The 16,692-nt window shown below is 35.8% G+C and overlaps 1 protein-coding gene across 3 annotated transcripts in view; it reads right to left on the bottom strand.

The window, feature by feature from the left end:
• Nucleotides 1-16,692, bottom strand: part of LOC141347008 (protein MTSS 1-like) — a 75,676-nt gene that overhangs the window by 5,751 nt on the left and 53,233 nt on the right. For 2 of the 3 annotated variants that reach the window (XM_073851976.1, XM_073851975.1), the window contains exons 7-13: nucleotides 7,796-7,953; nucleotides 6,702-6,809; nucleotides 6,498-6,595; nucleotides 6,081-6,171; nucleotides 3,542-3,664; nucleotides 272-382; nucleotides 11-167 (exon numbers count right to left, since the gene is read on the bottom strand). In XM_073851976.1, the coding sequence (XP_073708077.1) occupies nucleotides 11-167; nucleotides 272-382; nucleotides 3,542-3,664; nucleotides 6,081-6,171; nucleotides 6,498-6,595; nucleotides 6,702-6,809; nucleotides 7,796-7,953 (846 nt within the window). The remainder of the gene's footprint in view (nucleotides 1-10; nucleotides 168-271; nucleotides 383-3,541; nucleotides 3,665-6,080; nucleotides 6,172-6,497; nucleotides 6,596-6,701; nucleotides 6,810-7,795; nucleotides 7,954-16,692) is intronic. The other variant, XM_073851977.1, reaches the window with a different exon arrangement.

Here is a 16,692-nt window from a genome sequence, read left to right on the forward strand (position 1 = left end):
GCATACTGACCATGCTGCGAGGGAATTGTGTCTTCTGAGCAGGATGGCGTGGTCGTCTGAGTGCTGTATCCGCTGGAGCAGTGGAGGGAGTCTCGGCTGGTCCGAGGAGCTTCTGAATTAAGCCCGCCTCCAAGAGTAAGAGCCAGCTGCTCCCTGGCTGACTGTGGCTACAGAGAGGAGCAAGAGCCAATCAGAGATTAGAAAAAGAAGTGATTCCAGTAGAATCAAAAGGTGTATAAGATTCACTTTTGGTTTAGAAATGAGTGTGTACCTTGCCCGAGGTGGACAGTGCCCTGGCTCTCTCCTCATGTCCGCTGTATACTTTGTGCAGTGGGGGCATGGAGGTCCCATTTTCTGTGCCAGGAGAGATCTGACCTTTCTCCTACACAAGAATATACTCTGTTAGTCCATGTCAACTTAGTATGTAACAAAAGCAATACACTATGATAAACGGTGCTCAAGGTAATTAGGATTTAAAGCCAACATGAAAAGGTTATTGCAGATGATTTTACCATCATGTGACGATTCAAAAATAAACTATAGGACTTCATTTGATCATTAGGACATTTGTGGATCATGATAAACAAGTGTTCCAAATCTGAATGCGAGGTCTTTTGAGGACAATGAGTTTGAAGGTTCACTATCCAAAGCATCTTAGTGTTCTTTTTAAATCTTTTTTTTTTACCATGATTTGCTATTAAGCCTCGTTCAGACTGTCGGCCCAAATCTGATTTTGTCCACATCTGGATGGAATCGGATTTGAATAACTGACTGTCCACACAGTCATATCGCAACTGTTCAAATCCGATTTGTGTGTCCATAAGCGCTCATGTGCGTTGGTTTCTATGGCAATGCCGTTGCATTGTTATGCCAACGCTAAAAACAACAACAGCAATATAGATGCTGTCTTGCGACATGACAAGTTTGCCGGTTTGCCGTCACACTGAATTATATTTCGTCTTCTAAAGCAGCGGCAGAAACGCAGCTAGCTGGAATGTGGTTTCAAAACTCAAAGAGGTGTGTATACTAGCTGTATATTGTCTTTTCCCGCTTGATTTGCAGTTCGCAACAACACAAGCTTGTTTATGCAAAGACGTTTGTTATGTTTTCCACAAAAACGTCTGACGTGTTTACATTTTACATGGCATGAAAACGTGAAAAAGCAGAAATCCGTTTTGAATAGGATTCCAAACCACATATGAATGTAGCTCGAAACGGATTTGACCAAATCGGATTTCATGTAGTTCGTTGCTATTCAGATTACCTAAATATAATCGGATTTCAATCGGATTTGCATACAAATCGGTTTTGGGCTGACAGTCTGAACGAGGCTTTATTCCAGAATTTTTTATTCTAAAAATGTTAACTTTTCCCACGATTAACAACATTCTACATAATTTATGACAAGAATTTATAATGCAAGCTTTGGATTGTTTTGTCATTATACTTTTGCTTTTCTGCTTTTAGATTTTTGTTGTTCATAAAGAATGAACCAACCTAGAATAAAATGTTTTTGTTGCTTAAAAACAGTCAATATATCAAAAGAAAGCACATAATCTCTGTACATATTAATCCAACAAAATATTTTGTGGGTCAAGAAATATTGTGAATATGATCAAAAATGCCCATGGTGCCTGGAAACTTAAAAACAGGACTCTCATAGGGTTAAACAACATTAAATTACTTAAAGGAGAAAGTCTCTTCCAGAATGAGAATTTCCTGATCATTTACTCACCCCCTTGTCATCCAAGATGTTCACGTCTTTCTTTCTTGAGTTGCAAAAAAATTAAGTTTTTTTTTTGAGGAAAACATTCCAGGATTTTTCTCCATATAGTGGACTTCAATAGTGCCCAATGAGTTAAAGGTCCATACTGCAGTTTCAATGCAGCTTCAAAGAGCTCTACATGATCCCAGGCGAGGAATAAAGTTCTTATCAAGCAAAACGATTGGCCAGTTTCTTAAAAAAATAAAAATGTTTATACAACAAATTATGCTCATCTCGCACTAGCTCTGCGATGCATGTCTTTACACATTAAATAATCGTGTTGGAAAAGTCACAGGTACAGTTCGTTTTTCTTCTGTTTACTTTGATTCAGAAAGTTAGGGTAGGACAAAAATCTTCATTTTATTTTCTCCTTCAACTTCAAAATCATTGTTTTACCTTTTTTGTAAAGGGTATTTGACTTTCTTTTTGAGCAATCGCCTTGTAAACGTCTGTGCATTTGTGTTTAGAGTATATAAATTTGAATTTCTTTTAGAAAATGACAGATCTTTTTGCTAGATAAGACCCTTATTCTTTGCTGGGATCACGTAGAGCCTTTGAAGCAGCATTGAAACTGCAATTTGGACCTTCATCCCATTGGCCACCACTGAAGTCCACTATAGTAAGTCTGACTCTTAACTGAAAGAATGCTTAGCATTTCCGGTCTGCATTGTTTCTAGTCAAATTAGGGTATATTCCGAGCTAATAAACTAATGTTAAACCTATTAAAATGTTTTTAAAAAGCACATGGCTCCATAGCGCCATCACTTGGCAATGTCGAATGACCGTAATTTGTCAGTGCCTCACTTTAATGAGTGTGTAGATGACACGAAGCAGCGGACGTTAGCTACATTAAAAACAGATGGACGCTATTTGAATGGGTTCCTATGGAGACCGGAACAAAAAAGCATTCAATCTGACGTTAGAATTCGTAATGGCGGCGCTCATCGTTTACTCAGGAAAAAGGTCTATATGGAGAAAAATCCTGGAATGTTTTCCTCAAAAGACTGAAGAAAGAAAGACATGAACATCTTGGATGACATGGGGGTGAGTAAATTATCAGGAAATTTTAGTTCTGGAGAGAACTAATCCTTTAAAACAGGGGTCACCACACTCGGTCCTGGAGGGCAGGTGTCCCTACAGAGTTTAGCTCCAACCCTAATCGAACACACCTGAACCAGCTAATCAAGGTCTTAATAGGTATACTTGAAACTTCCAGGCAGCTGTGTTGAGGCAAGTTGGAGCTAAACTCTGCAGGACACCGGCCCTCCAGGATCAAGTTTGGTGACTCTTGCTTTAAAACCTTAATAGCTAGTCTGCTATTGGTTAACATTAACCCATCTGCAGTAAAGGAAAAGTGATTAACATTTACAAACTATAATAGAAAAAAAAGTTTAGATTTCATGTTGACTTTAATGACAGTTTGGCAGGTGTAGAAAAGTTCAGATGCCTAAAAAAAAGAGCATGCAGGCTTTTAGTTGTAAACATGTGTACTGGTTAGTGTGTTTGTTTTAAGACATGGGACTGGTATTATATTTCAAAACAGACATTAAAAGCAGAAAATTATTTTGAAATTGCTTCTTTCTCCCTGTGTAAAGTTATGTCCCTCTAAATGGCCTGCAGAGGGCGCTGTCTACCTTCACACAGACACAACCTCCACACATGCACAATGACAAACACAGAAGAAAACCATCAGAGGGAAGTGTTACTGTAGTACATGCAACAGTAATGAATCCATTCACAGTCACACACACAGCACTACACTGAGTCTATGCTCACAGTGCTCCTGTGCCGAAGGTGTTGGCCACGGTGGCCCGTGCGAGGGATTGTGGGAGAATTCCCCTCACTGAGAGAGCGAGCGCCTTCCTCTCCTCCGACCAGGAGGAGAGGACTGTGTGAGCGCTGGGAGATGGAGGTGAGGGGCAGAGAGGAGTGGAACAAGAGAAAGATGAAGTTAGATGAATCCAAGCCTCGGTCAACATTCAAACCCCCTTAGACCCCTAAACAAATTCCTTGGTTGAAAGAAATTGTATTCGGTGCCTGATTGGAAATCATAAAATGTCACATGGTGATCTGTCTTTTAAATTATATGCATCACATAATATAGCTGCTAATGGTCAAATTTAAAGAGATTTTGGGCTATTTTACTTTCATAACATGTCTTCTTTAAAGGAGAAGTTCACTTCCAGAACAAAAATGTACAGATCATTTACTCACCCCCTTGTCATCCAAGATATTCAAGTCTTTCTTTCTTCAGTCTTAAAGTTTTTTGTGGAAACATTTCAGGATTTCTCTCCATATAGTGGACTTCTATGGTGCCCGTGAGTTTGAACTTCCAAAATGCAGTTTAAATGCAGCTTCAAAGGGCTCTAAACAATCCCAGCCGAGAAAGAAGGGTCTTATTCAGAGAAACAATTGGTTACTTTCTAAAAAAAATTACAATTTATATACTTTTTAACCTCAAATGCTTATCTTCTGCGTGTACTTTGTGTTTTTCGGTTCAAGACAGTTAGGGTATGTCGAAAAACTCCCATCTGATTTCTCCTTCAACTTCAAAATCATCCTACATCACGGTTTTACCTTTTTTCGCAAAAGGCGCTTGATCTTCTTTGCATGTTCACTTTGTAAACATTGGGTCGATACTTCTGCAGCGATGTAGGACGATTTTGAAGTTGGAGGAGAAAATGAGATGGGAGTTTTTCGACCTACCCTAACTGTCTTGAACCAGAGTACACAGAGTGCGCATGCGCTAGACGAGCATTTGAGGTTAAAAAGTATATAAATTGTAAATTTTGTTTTAAAATAACCAAGTTTTGCTAGATAAGACCCTTCTTCCTTAGAGCCCTTTAAAGCTGCATTTAAACTGCATTTTAGAAGTTTAAACTCACAGGCACCATAGCACTATATGGAGAGAAATCCTGAAATGTTTTCCTCAAAAAACAATTTGTTTACAACTGAAGAAAGAAAGACATGAACATCTTGGATGACAAGGGGCTGAGTAAATTATCTGTAATTTTTTATTCAGGAAGTGAACTTCTCCTTTAAGACTAGTTGAAAGAAAACACCCAAAACAAACATTCAAATGTTTACATGTGGTCTGTAGATTTCAATTTAAATACATTTCAAGGCTTTTTTTCTCAAAATGAGTATTTTCTCCTGCACAAGCTAAAAACCACTTTAGCAATACACCAAACTGTAGTTTTTTGACAGTATGTTCTGATTTACAGAGTGTTAAAAATAAATATTTAAAATGTCAACAAAATTAAACAAGAATTTACGTCCCGTATTTATGTCCCGACTTTTGTTCAGGAAGAACATGCAAATAAATGCATTTTAATTATATTTGCCTAAGTTGCTTATTTAAACAACATTTTGGAAAACTTATATAACAAAATTCAATATCTTAATTTACTGTGATAATTTAAAGGCTGTATCAGCGATTTCAAGCCTGAAACATAAAGTGTCGTCTCTGTGGTCAGCCTAGGGTCCGAGATATGCCAAAAAAAAACAATCGGTGCTATCAACCATTCCACAGAAGGGAGGCGGAGCGAAAGTCCACATGTGTTGCCATAGTATTCTAAGCGGAAATGAGGATAGCGCGGATATTGCGTCATAGATAGGCGACAATGCCAGGGCCGAGTCATTATTTAAAACTGGAATTTCTCTGGATTTACAAATCTTTGAGAACTTCTTGGATAACCAAATTACTCAACTGCATGAAATATATAACACTGTGCGAGTGGTTTTCGGATATTTTATTACAAAATTCTTACATATTCTGCCTTTAATTGGGCAAGCATGGTGACAATACACAGTCAGCAAACTAAACACAAACTATAATTTAGTGTTTTCAGAGTTAGATACTGTTTTAACTTATTGTTTTAACTAAATTGTATTAAAAAACTACACATTTATCAAATTTATTAATACAATGCATTTTATGTGTTACTATTTTCAGCATCACACTTTATTCGCATTATACTGACACTGTAATACCTAGACAAACTATGTTAAATCTTTTACATTTGCAATGAAGTACTATCAAATTATGATTGTGTATTGATGATCAATTTGCTGATTTGATCTTGGGGTCCAAAGAGGCTGGATTTTGAGGAGGTTTGGATTGGGCACCACAGCAAACTGCAGGCTGTAATGGTGCTTACAGCCGTATTTGATTCTTTGGGCTGAATGAGTCTGTATGTGTGTTCTGAGTGACAAATTATTCAAACTATCTGGGTTTCTTGGGGTTAATATACCAGCTGAACTAAGTACATTTTAGACCCATTGTTTTGTGTTGTGGTGCGTGTATCCATGGTACCTGTGTTACATCTGGTGCTCGCAGATGAAGCCCATCCACTGCGCTGGAGATGGAGTCCAGAGATGGGACATGACGCACAGAGGTGTAGTTACTGAGAGAGAGAGAGAGAGAGTTGATACTGATCATTTACAATGGTATGCAATTGTGAAAGTCACCATTGCTCATATTTTTTTCAATAATTTTCAAAGAAAAATAATTACATCATTATATATATGGCAATGTGCAATCAGCCGGTCACTGTCACAAAATTATGTTACTGTAAGACACTAAAGGTTACAGTGCATACAACATAAAATAGCCCAAAAATTGGGCCAACAACAAAAACACTCAAATATTTTCAATAATTATCTATATTTTTTCTAAAGGCAAGTTAGCAAAGTTCCTGCAATGACCATTTCTTCCTGACTCTGAACTCACCTGCTGATGCTGCTCTTGCGTGATAAAGTGTTACTAGGAGACGCAGGTGGAGTCTGGTACGAGTAGCTGTAGTCCGAGCCTTTCAGATCAAGAATAACCTGCATAAACAAACCCAGACCAGAGAGTTGGAGTGCAAGAACATGTACAGCTCAGCTCTACAGATCAAAACAGACATAATGTGCCCGTTCAGAAGACATGCAGCACCTGTTCACTAGCAGGAGGCAGTGAGTTGGGATCAGCCGTCAAGTTGCCAAGGTCTTCTAGAATTGTCTGCAAGTGGGTGACTTCACCAAGCATGCTTATCTCTTCATCCTGACGTTACAAAGAAAAGAAACAGTGTGTCAATATTTAGGCAGAATAAAATATAAATACAGTTAAACCAAAATGTATTCAGACACCTTCAAAATTTCTCACATTATCACAGTTTATTCGCTATTGTTTAGAAAATGGTAATAAAATATGACAAGAACTCGAGTTAAACTGTGCCAGAACAAATTCATATTTATAATATGAATTACAGTTAAACCAAAACGTATTCAGACACCTTCAGAATTTCTCACATTATCAGTTTATTCACTATAGTTAAAAAAATGGTAATAAAATATGACAAGAACTCGAGTTAAACTATGGCAGAACAAATTCATCTTAATAAATTTGATAGAAAGGCATGTAACACTGACAGGTCAAAGTGTCAAATCCAATTTTAGTCCTACATTTATTTATTTATTTTATTGGTATGTATAAAGACTTTTTGGGTATAATATGTCACAGTTTGCTTTTTTTGGCTATCCTCACTTACATAAATAAATTATAATATCCTGCACCCACAATATCAAAAATTATATCTGGTGTCTGAATAATTTTTTGATTTGACTGTATATTTACAACAGCACACCTGGATAAATGTGTCAGATTTCACCCCAGAGTAAAAAAAAAACATATATAAATAAAAAATAAAAATAGATGCATGCATAAACAAAATAGAGCCTAGGAACATGTTTTGTATAATTAAATTACTTTCAATACCAATAAGCACTTTACTTCCTAACTCTCATAATTCTAATACATTTTGATGTTTTAATGTACAACAGAATTGAAAACCATAAATGATTTATTAATGTTTAATAAAAAAACAGCATAAATGAAAGGTATTTAGTATATTATACAGCTCCAAAAATCCCTCTTTTTTTGCACGTTAAAATGTTATGAAAATGCTGTGACAAAATTCTGTAGTCTTAAAGCAGCCATTTTCTTTTTGCAAAATATAGTGTCTTATCAGTGTCTGCTCAGGCACTCACCAGGACAGGTTTGAGCATTGTGACGAATGAGCAGAATCTTCCTCTTTCCTCAATAAGTGCTCGACACACGGCTCTCTTCTCGGTCTCCTCTAAAACTGCGTAGCGCGTGTTGACGTCTTGAAGAGCACTGTCTAGCTGCATCCGCACATCGTCTTTACCTACACAAACAAAATGATATTTCATTAACCACTGACAGGATCTGACAGACTTTGACTTTCTTTGTGGCTGGCAACAGTATGAACAGATAAAAAAAAAATCTATCAAATGAAGTTTTGTGGTAACAGAACATAAATTAATATTAAAAATATTAGCAAAAATAATTGTTATTTTTAGTTAAAAAATCTAATCAAAAGTTGTGAAATATATCTGAAATAAAGTATAAATATTAGATTAAAATAAATAAATAAAATGTTTTAACCACTAGGAGGCAGTATAGTTTCTACAAACACTTAATAAATGCACCATGCAAATATTTGCTGCAATGCTAATAAGTGTTCTAAGAACCTCGCTGTGCAGATTTCATAGGTCATTCACGACCAGGCGTGACGGCTGATCTGGGGTTTGGTAATGGCACACAGGTGGACTGTATAGTGTGCATGTGTTCTTGTGTTGCATTTAAAGCCCAGCTGCCACTGAGAGCCCCTCACATTCCATAGCAGATACTAGATAATACTACTAGCTCTACATAGCAGTGGTCAACCAATACGGCAGTTCTTAACGACTGACATTGATAAACAGATTCTACAGTGCAGGGAGGCTAATATTATACAGCTTAATGACTGAAAATAAGATTCCCTCACAGAAAAACATGAATTGGCAAACATGATACAAGTTTGCAAGACAAATAGAAAGATGCAGCAAAGTGTTTAATATGAGAGCATAACTGAGTGATTTTTAATATGATAAGATGACTGTTTCCATCTCCTGGTGCTTATACTGATGAAGTGCAATAGGAGAAATGTGAGGTTAATCACATTTAGAGGTTTGTATACCTCATGCCAGCACACACCACGTGAGGAGCTTGAAACACATGACCTGGCCTTTTTCTCTGTTTTTCATCTCTCAGCAGATGCATCACCCCCAACACATCTCATCTAAATGAATAGTTGCTTTGCTTTTGCCATCACATTACTGCATTGTTTTCAACTGTGAGTGTGCATCAGGGTCAAATATAAACTTTTCTATTAATGGAATTCATTTCACTTTCACTTTAATGGTGTCAGCTGTCTAACTTAATTATCCAGCCACATTTATCTTAAATTTGGGGGCATTTTGCCCTAAACCCTTGTTAATTTCCTTGTGCATCACAAGGATGAGCAATACATTTTGATTTTCAATCCTAACTTTATATTAGCAACACATAATATATGCATGATGTTACGGAGGACAACTGAGGGACTCATGCAACTATTATAGAAGGTTCAAATGCTCATCAATGCTTCAGAAGGAAAAAACATGCATTAATAGCCGGGGGATGAAAACACTTTGAATTTACATTACATTTACATTTATGCATTTGGTAGACACTTTTATCCAAAGTGACTGACTAGGTATTGAAGGTTTACATTTTATCAGTTCTTGCAAGCACCATGTTCTACTGTTTGAGCTACATTTACATTTATGCATTTGGACTGCATTTAGATTTTTTTTAAACTTATATTGTCTTCTGGAAAACATGTAACTATCTTCTGTAGCTTCTAAAGGGCAGCACTAAATAAAAAAATATGATATTTAGGCAAAATAAGAAAAATGTATGCATCTCCATTATGTTCCAAAGTTTTCACCCCCTGGTTCTTAATGCATGTTTTTTTTCCTTCTGGAGCATCAGTGAGCGTTTTAACTTTCTGTAATAGTTGCATATGAGTCCCTCAATTGTCCTCAGTGTGAGAAGATGGATCTCAATATCATACAGTCATTGTTGGAAAGGGCTCAAATACACAAAAATGCTGAAAACCAAAGAATTTGTGGGACCTGAAGGATTTTTCAGAAGAACAGCAGCAGTTTAATTGGGTACTCAAGGAAACAATCACTTAAAGTCCCCCTGAAATCAAAATTAAAGTTTTTTGGCTTTTAGTTTGAATATATTAGCCTTAAGATTACCTATAAGCTAGTGTGCTTTAAAACAACGACAAAATTCGCGTTTACAAGATATGGGCATTCAAAACGTACAGTCTCGTCACTTCCGCCAATATGAATCAACGATTTTGATGATATCACCGTGCACTTCAGTTTCTCATCAAACGTTCTGTCCAATCAAATGCTCTCTAGAGTCCGTAGTGTCTTATGATTATGATTACTATTTTGTTTTAGCAAGAGTTTCATATTGAATCTGTGGGGTAATTTATTAGTCTGTGGCTGTCATAAGCGTACAAATGCGGCTTTACCGAGCTCTACGACTCTGGCCCGAGCAGATATAAATGGAACACTATTGGCTATTCAAAATAAGTGGGCGGGGCTGGGCGATATGTTTTTGTTTCAGTTAAAAGTACGTCACCACATAGAATAACGCTGCGTGTTTCAAGGCACTTCAGTGGACCTTTAAAAAAAAAAACAAAAAAAAAACAGCTGTGGACCATTCAGGTAAGAGCACAGTATTAAGAATCAAGAGGATGTAAACTTTTGATCAGGGTCATTTATATAAATTCAACTATTATTTTCTCTTGTGGACTATATGTAAACATCTTTTGTGTGAAATATCTTATTCACGTCTGTACTAAAACAATAACATGCATTTTGTATGATCCCTCTTATTTTGGTATAAGACAATTTACATGTTGCAGATTTTGAAAGGGGGTGTAAACTTTTGACCTCAAATGTATTGCTTAAAAATAAAGGTGCTTTATTAGCATTCTTCTATGGCACTGCTGCAAAAACCCTTTCCGAACCTTTGTGCATGTGTTTGTGGCCAATTTGCAGCTCTCAAAAATACACAAGGATACATTTTCAACATTCCTCTAACAGGAGAGCATTCTGACAGCTGTTTGCAGGACATTCAGTAGCATACAGCACTGACCCCATCATCTATTGCTAACAATAACCTCAGGTGTCCTTTGAGACACCTGATCTTCTGCACTACAAGCTGGCATGCAAGACAGATGTACGGGTACTTTCACAGGCACTACAGCTTGATACAAGCTCATCTCAGTGATCCACTAATTTGACACTTAAGTTGTAGAAAAAAACTATATTTTGTGATAAATACGACTGACAACTGGGAATTTCCAATATTTAAATTGACAGTATTTAAGTTAAGAAAACCCGAATCCTCACAATAAGGTTCATTAGCATTTAGAGGACACCTCTCGAGTCTAGATTAAATTTTAATCGAATAACAGAATCAAATCCACAAGCAACATAGCACAGTCAATCTAAACAACCTCTGCAAATCCGTTTAAGTGCTGCGTATGCATTTTCGGGATTTAAGCAATTCTCGTCAGTGTTGCGGAACTCAGTTAAGTCCTTTGACCTTCCAGGCAGAGATATGATCCCTGGTGCTTGAGTGCATTGACCTTGTGCTGGATAGTGTGACCGTATGTGTGTTTAGATGCTCTTAGACCATTACACCTTCAAACATAGCCTGAAGTGAAGGCTAAAATGAACCTGGGTTGCATAGGACAGCTTAGGGCTGGGGTCATCTTCAGTTTAAAGGGCAAAGGTCAGTAGGTCTGTTGATAAATCCCACAGCCTGTCTGTAAGACAAATGGCTTAGGAAACATGCAGCTATATCTGAAATATGTTACAGGAGCCTGTTTCCTGTCAACAGAACACAACCCAACAGAGAAATGCGAAAAAATGTAAAAGAAAACCTCAACAACACACGAGAAAACACTCCGAAGACTTCAGTGCAGCAAAATCGTTCAGCAGGTGCTACAAAGTGACCATAATTGAGTTGCTTTGAGTCGACTACTAGGACACCACCTTAGCAACTACATAGCAACACCCTGGAAACTACCTACACTGCAAAGAATGCTTTTCTTACTTTCTTAGATTTCTTAGATTTTTTGTCTTGTTTCCAGTCAAAATATCTACAAATTCTTAAACTAAGAAGGATTTTTAGACAAGTAAAAATGATTATCTTGTTTTCAGAAAAAACAAGTCAAAATTAAGTGTGTTTTTACTTGAAACAAGCAAAAAAAATCTTGTTTTCTGTTTGAAATAAGATTTTTTTGCTTACCCCATTGGCAGATTATTTTGCTTGTTCTAAAATAATTGAAAATAATTTTTACTTGTTTACAAAATCCTTCTTGATTTAAAAATACTTAGATTTGTTTGTCTTTACCAGCCAAAATATTTAAGTAAGAAAACAGTGTTTTTGCAGTGTAAAATTCTGCAGTGTAGCATCACTCAAATCTTCTTAAAAAATAAATAAAAAATAAATAATTTATGATCGGTAAGGATTTAAAGAAGACTCTTATGCTCATCAAAGATGCATTTATTTGATCAAAAATACAGAAAAAAATATTATGGAATTTGATTGCAATTTAAATAGCAGTTTTCTATTTTAATATATATTAAAATACAATTTATTTCTGTGATGAAATTACTCCAGTCTTCAGTGTCACATGACCCTTAATAAATCAGCATATCAGAATGATTTCTGAGGGATCATGTGACATTGAAGACTGGAGTAATAATGCTGAAAATTCAGCTTTGCATCACAGGAATAAATTCTATTTTAAAGTATATTAAAATAGAAAACCACTATTTAAAATGGCAATTTTCTGTATTTTTTTTTAATCAAATAAATGCAGCCTTGATGAGCAGAAAAGACATTAAAAAACATTAAAAATCTTACTGATCCCAACCTTTGAATGGCAGTGTGAATAAAGCATAATTTAATAATAATACATAATAAAAATAATACATATAAATTAAATTCTTTTATATTAAAAATGTTCAAATTATCTAACACTTCTATTAATAATCTTTGGAAAATACGGATTTGATATAAAGTAGAACCAAGCGGAATGAACCATGCACGTTCTAGAAAAGCAAAACAGCTTTAGTGTTTGCTTCATTTGAGCTATTAAAAAGCAAAAACAAACCTCATTTAAAAAAAAGAAAAGGGAGGTGATGGGAAAATAACCCAGAGCCATTCAGGCAAAGGTGTGTGCGCCACAGAGACATTCCCTCAGGTCTAGAAATCCCGAGCGGTTGGAAGCTATGTCGTCATGAGCAGACTCCTTCCCTCCATAAACACACGCAGGAGGCAGGTGTACAGATTTTCTGTGAGAAGTAGGGCAAGGAACCTTACTGATGATTATGTTAGCATCCACCCTGTAGGTGGTACTCCACTGGATCTGTGACTAAGGGCCATCAAGGATTTCATTATATATACATTATGTGAATATACCTGCCTGAGCTGTATATCCTTTAGCATACTAGGTCTAAATAACATGCAAATAAAATGAAGATGTATTAAATCTGAGATGAAATCTAAACAAATTCTAGCTGTTTGAAACCATTTAATACATAATTAAACATGTAGTTAATTCAGATGCCAGAGAGGGAGCAGAAAGTCCAGAGCACTGGATTTTCATACAATCTCAAACACAGCAGCAGCGCCATTGGAATACTAATGTGCATGAGTTTTAATAATTCAGATACAATGCTCTTTTTCTTCACAATCCCCACACAGACACAGGTCCAAGTCTTCTGAGCGGTCTGCCTCGTAGACCTCTGAGTAACACAAGTGTATGATATAATGATGAATGAGCACTCCGAGACGCATCATAGGTCTAGACGCCGTATTTATTTTCATTTTCTCACCATCTGTGAGAGTTATGGCAGTAAATCAAACAGCGCTAGGATGGGTTTATGGGTGTGCTGTGGTGATATAAAAGCACTAGCCTCTGAATCACTTATGCTAACACTTTATTCGGCCCCTATTTTATGAATCAGACTGTGTCAGGACAAGGCCATGTTTTCCTCATACAGCTGCAGATGACTAACATCACAGCAAAGACCATCTTAGTAGGAGGTACAACAGATAAATGTAATTTTATTGGAAATATAACATTTCCTCTTGCATGTGGTGAAACAGAATACTAACGACTACTAATGAAATGAAACTAGGCTACTAGCTATTTGGAAATGCAAAATTACACATGGTAGAAAATGCAAAGACAGAACACTGACAGAGAATTACTAATTAATTCAAACAAAATCTCCCATGTAAATATCCCCAACAAAATGTGTTCAGATTTCTCTTTTATTTTTCAGAATCGGTAGCTGGGTTTCCATCCAAATTGCAAATTTAACTTGGAATATCGCATAAAACATTGCGAGCAAGGTCAAGTCAAAGAGAACAAAATTGTCACTTCCTGATAAACTGGCACAATATATCATTAATAAAGTAGGAGATATTCATTTTCATTTAAAATAAATTACCTGCGTCTCAGAGCGAGCAGATGAAATACAATAAATGCAATTGTTGCTTTCGGAGATGGATGTCTGCTGTAAGTCGTGTAAGACAGTTTCTGGAGGCAATTATACATTTTATGCTCGGGCATTTCAGTAGGACCACAACAACATTTCAGATGCTGTGGAACGAGATCTTTTTGCTGGTTAGTCAGGTTTGTCATCCCATAGCATAAAGTCACATAATTTTTTTTTTAATGTGCACGGAAGAATTTATTTGGCAAATGCATTTCCATTATTCGCAAAACCACCTCAAGTGAGCTTAAAAGCTTTTTTTGCGAATTAAGGGACTTTTATTAGAAATGTAGCATTTCCATTACTTGTTTCTGTTGCGATACTCAAAATGCACATAAAATCAGGGTTATGGAAACATAGCTAGTAAGCAGGGTTGGGTATCGAGATCAAATCTCCAATAACTGGGTATTTGATAAGACACGTGCATTTTGATTACACTTAAAGATTCCTGCGTTCGCATTTTAATGTGATTTTAAAACTATTTAAGTGCAGAAAGGAAAAGAACTTGCACACTATTTGCTTGCAGAGCACACATCTAAAGCCCTTTCCAGTGGTGCGCTTAATAAAATCCTAATTTCAAATGCAAATCAGCAAAATGATGTAACTTTCATAAAACGGAATGTGCTTGATTTATTAATGTTTCTTTGATATTGTATTTTTAAAAGCGAGAAAGACAACTGTAAAGTTATTTTAGCTCAAAGTATGCGCCTAAACAGTCAAATACACGCAAAAATATTTCAAAATGAGGCGCTTGGTGATTATTCATGTAAACCCTTGTCAGTTATGTCCTAAATGATCAAACAGTTGAGAATAAAAATCCTTCTGCCGTCTCTGTGCTTAATATTAATAAAACGTAAAAATACAAAGAGAAAAAAAAAAATCGCTCACTGCTCTTGAACTTTTGTAGTTTTAATAAGAAACAAAGCATGTTTAATTCTTACATGAATAAATTCAATTTCTGTAGTAGGCTGTTAGTGTACTTTAGACTTGCATAAAAGTATTCAGTTTTTTTGTTTTTTTTTGTACCTTTTTTTCTGTTGTTCTTTAAATTAACCACAAGTTTTGGACCAAGTCATAATCGTGTTAAATAATCATGATTACAATACTGACCAAAATAATCATGAATATGATTTTTGCCATAATCAAGCAGTCCTAATTTAATGTTTGAAATTTATATTAGTCTAGTTGTTGTTTTTTCTGTGGTATTTTTTGGTAAAACCATAGACAAAAGACAGAATAAACATGTTTGACATCTAAATGTTTGACTTAACTTTTTAATTGATTTTTTATCTTATTGGAAACGGAATTAGGAATCGATAAGAATCGGAATCGATAAGTAGAATTGGAACCGGAACCAGAAACTATAAAATTCAAACGATACCCAACCCTACTAGTAAGTGGTGAATAAACCAAAGGTCATATTACTCCTAAATACAAGACAAGACAGAGCTGAAGCAGCACCCTTCCATATGAAAGGGAGTGTATGACCACAGGGTGTTTTCCCAATGTTGGGAAAGATGACATGCCAATGGAAGGAAGGATGGGGGATCTCTTTCCTCTTTGAGAGTTTGTGTGGCCTTGAGCTATGAGCTATTCTGGAGACAATGTTGTGTCAAAAACTGCTCATTTCCTCAAATGCTAGTTTTTCCCCCCTTAAAATGACAAAAAATGCATACAATTATGTTCTAGCCTTAAAAAAAAATCTAAACCCTAGAGTGTCACATGATCCTTCAGAAATCATTCTAAGATGCTGATTTAATGCTCCAGAAACATTTCTTATTGTCAATGTTGAAAACGGTTGTGCTGCTTGATATTTTTGTGATTTTTTTTTACTTCCGGGATTTTTTAAATTAAGGTCCAAAAAAAACATTTATTTGAATGTACACTGCAAAAAATGCTTTTCTTACTTAGATTTTTTTTTTGTCTTGTTTCCAACCAAAATTGTCTTGTTTTCGGAAAAAAACGTGCATTTTTAGCTTGAAACAAGCAAAATAATCTGCCAATGGGGTAAGAAAAATAATCTTGCTTTCTGTTTGAAATAAGATTTTTTTGCTTACCCTATTGGCAGAGTATTTTATTTTTATTTATTATTTTGACTTGTTTTTTTTGTTTTTTTTCTGAAAACAAGAAAACAATTTTTACTTGTCTAGAAAATCCTTCCTGATTTGAGAATTTTCAGATATTTTGGCTGGATCTAAGTAAGAAAAGCATTTTTTGCAGTGTAAATCTTTTGTGACAATGTAAAGTCTTGACTGTCATTTTGGTTAATTTTATCCATTCTTACTGAATAAAAGTATTAATTTACTTCTCAAATCTTATTCTTTATATATAGCTGTCTTTACGTATTGGAAGGGGCTCCTCGAAAAGGAGATCATCGTACTTGAGGGTTAATGGCACCAGAAAGCTTATAAATCATAAAATGAACTTTGATCAGGGGCTTTTATGAATAAGCACATAGGAAC

This window comes from Garra rufa, chromosome 12, assembly GCF_049309525.1.
Source record: "Garra rufa chromosome 12, GarRuf1.0, whole genome shotgun sequence".
NCBI classification, from domain to species: Eukaryota; Metazoa; Chordata; class Actinopteri; order Cypriniformes; family Cyprinidae; genus Garra; species Garra rufa.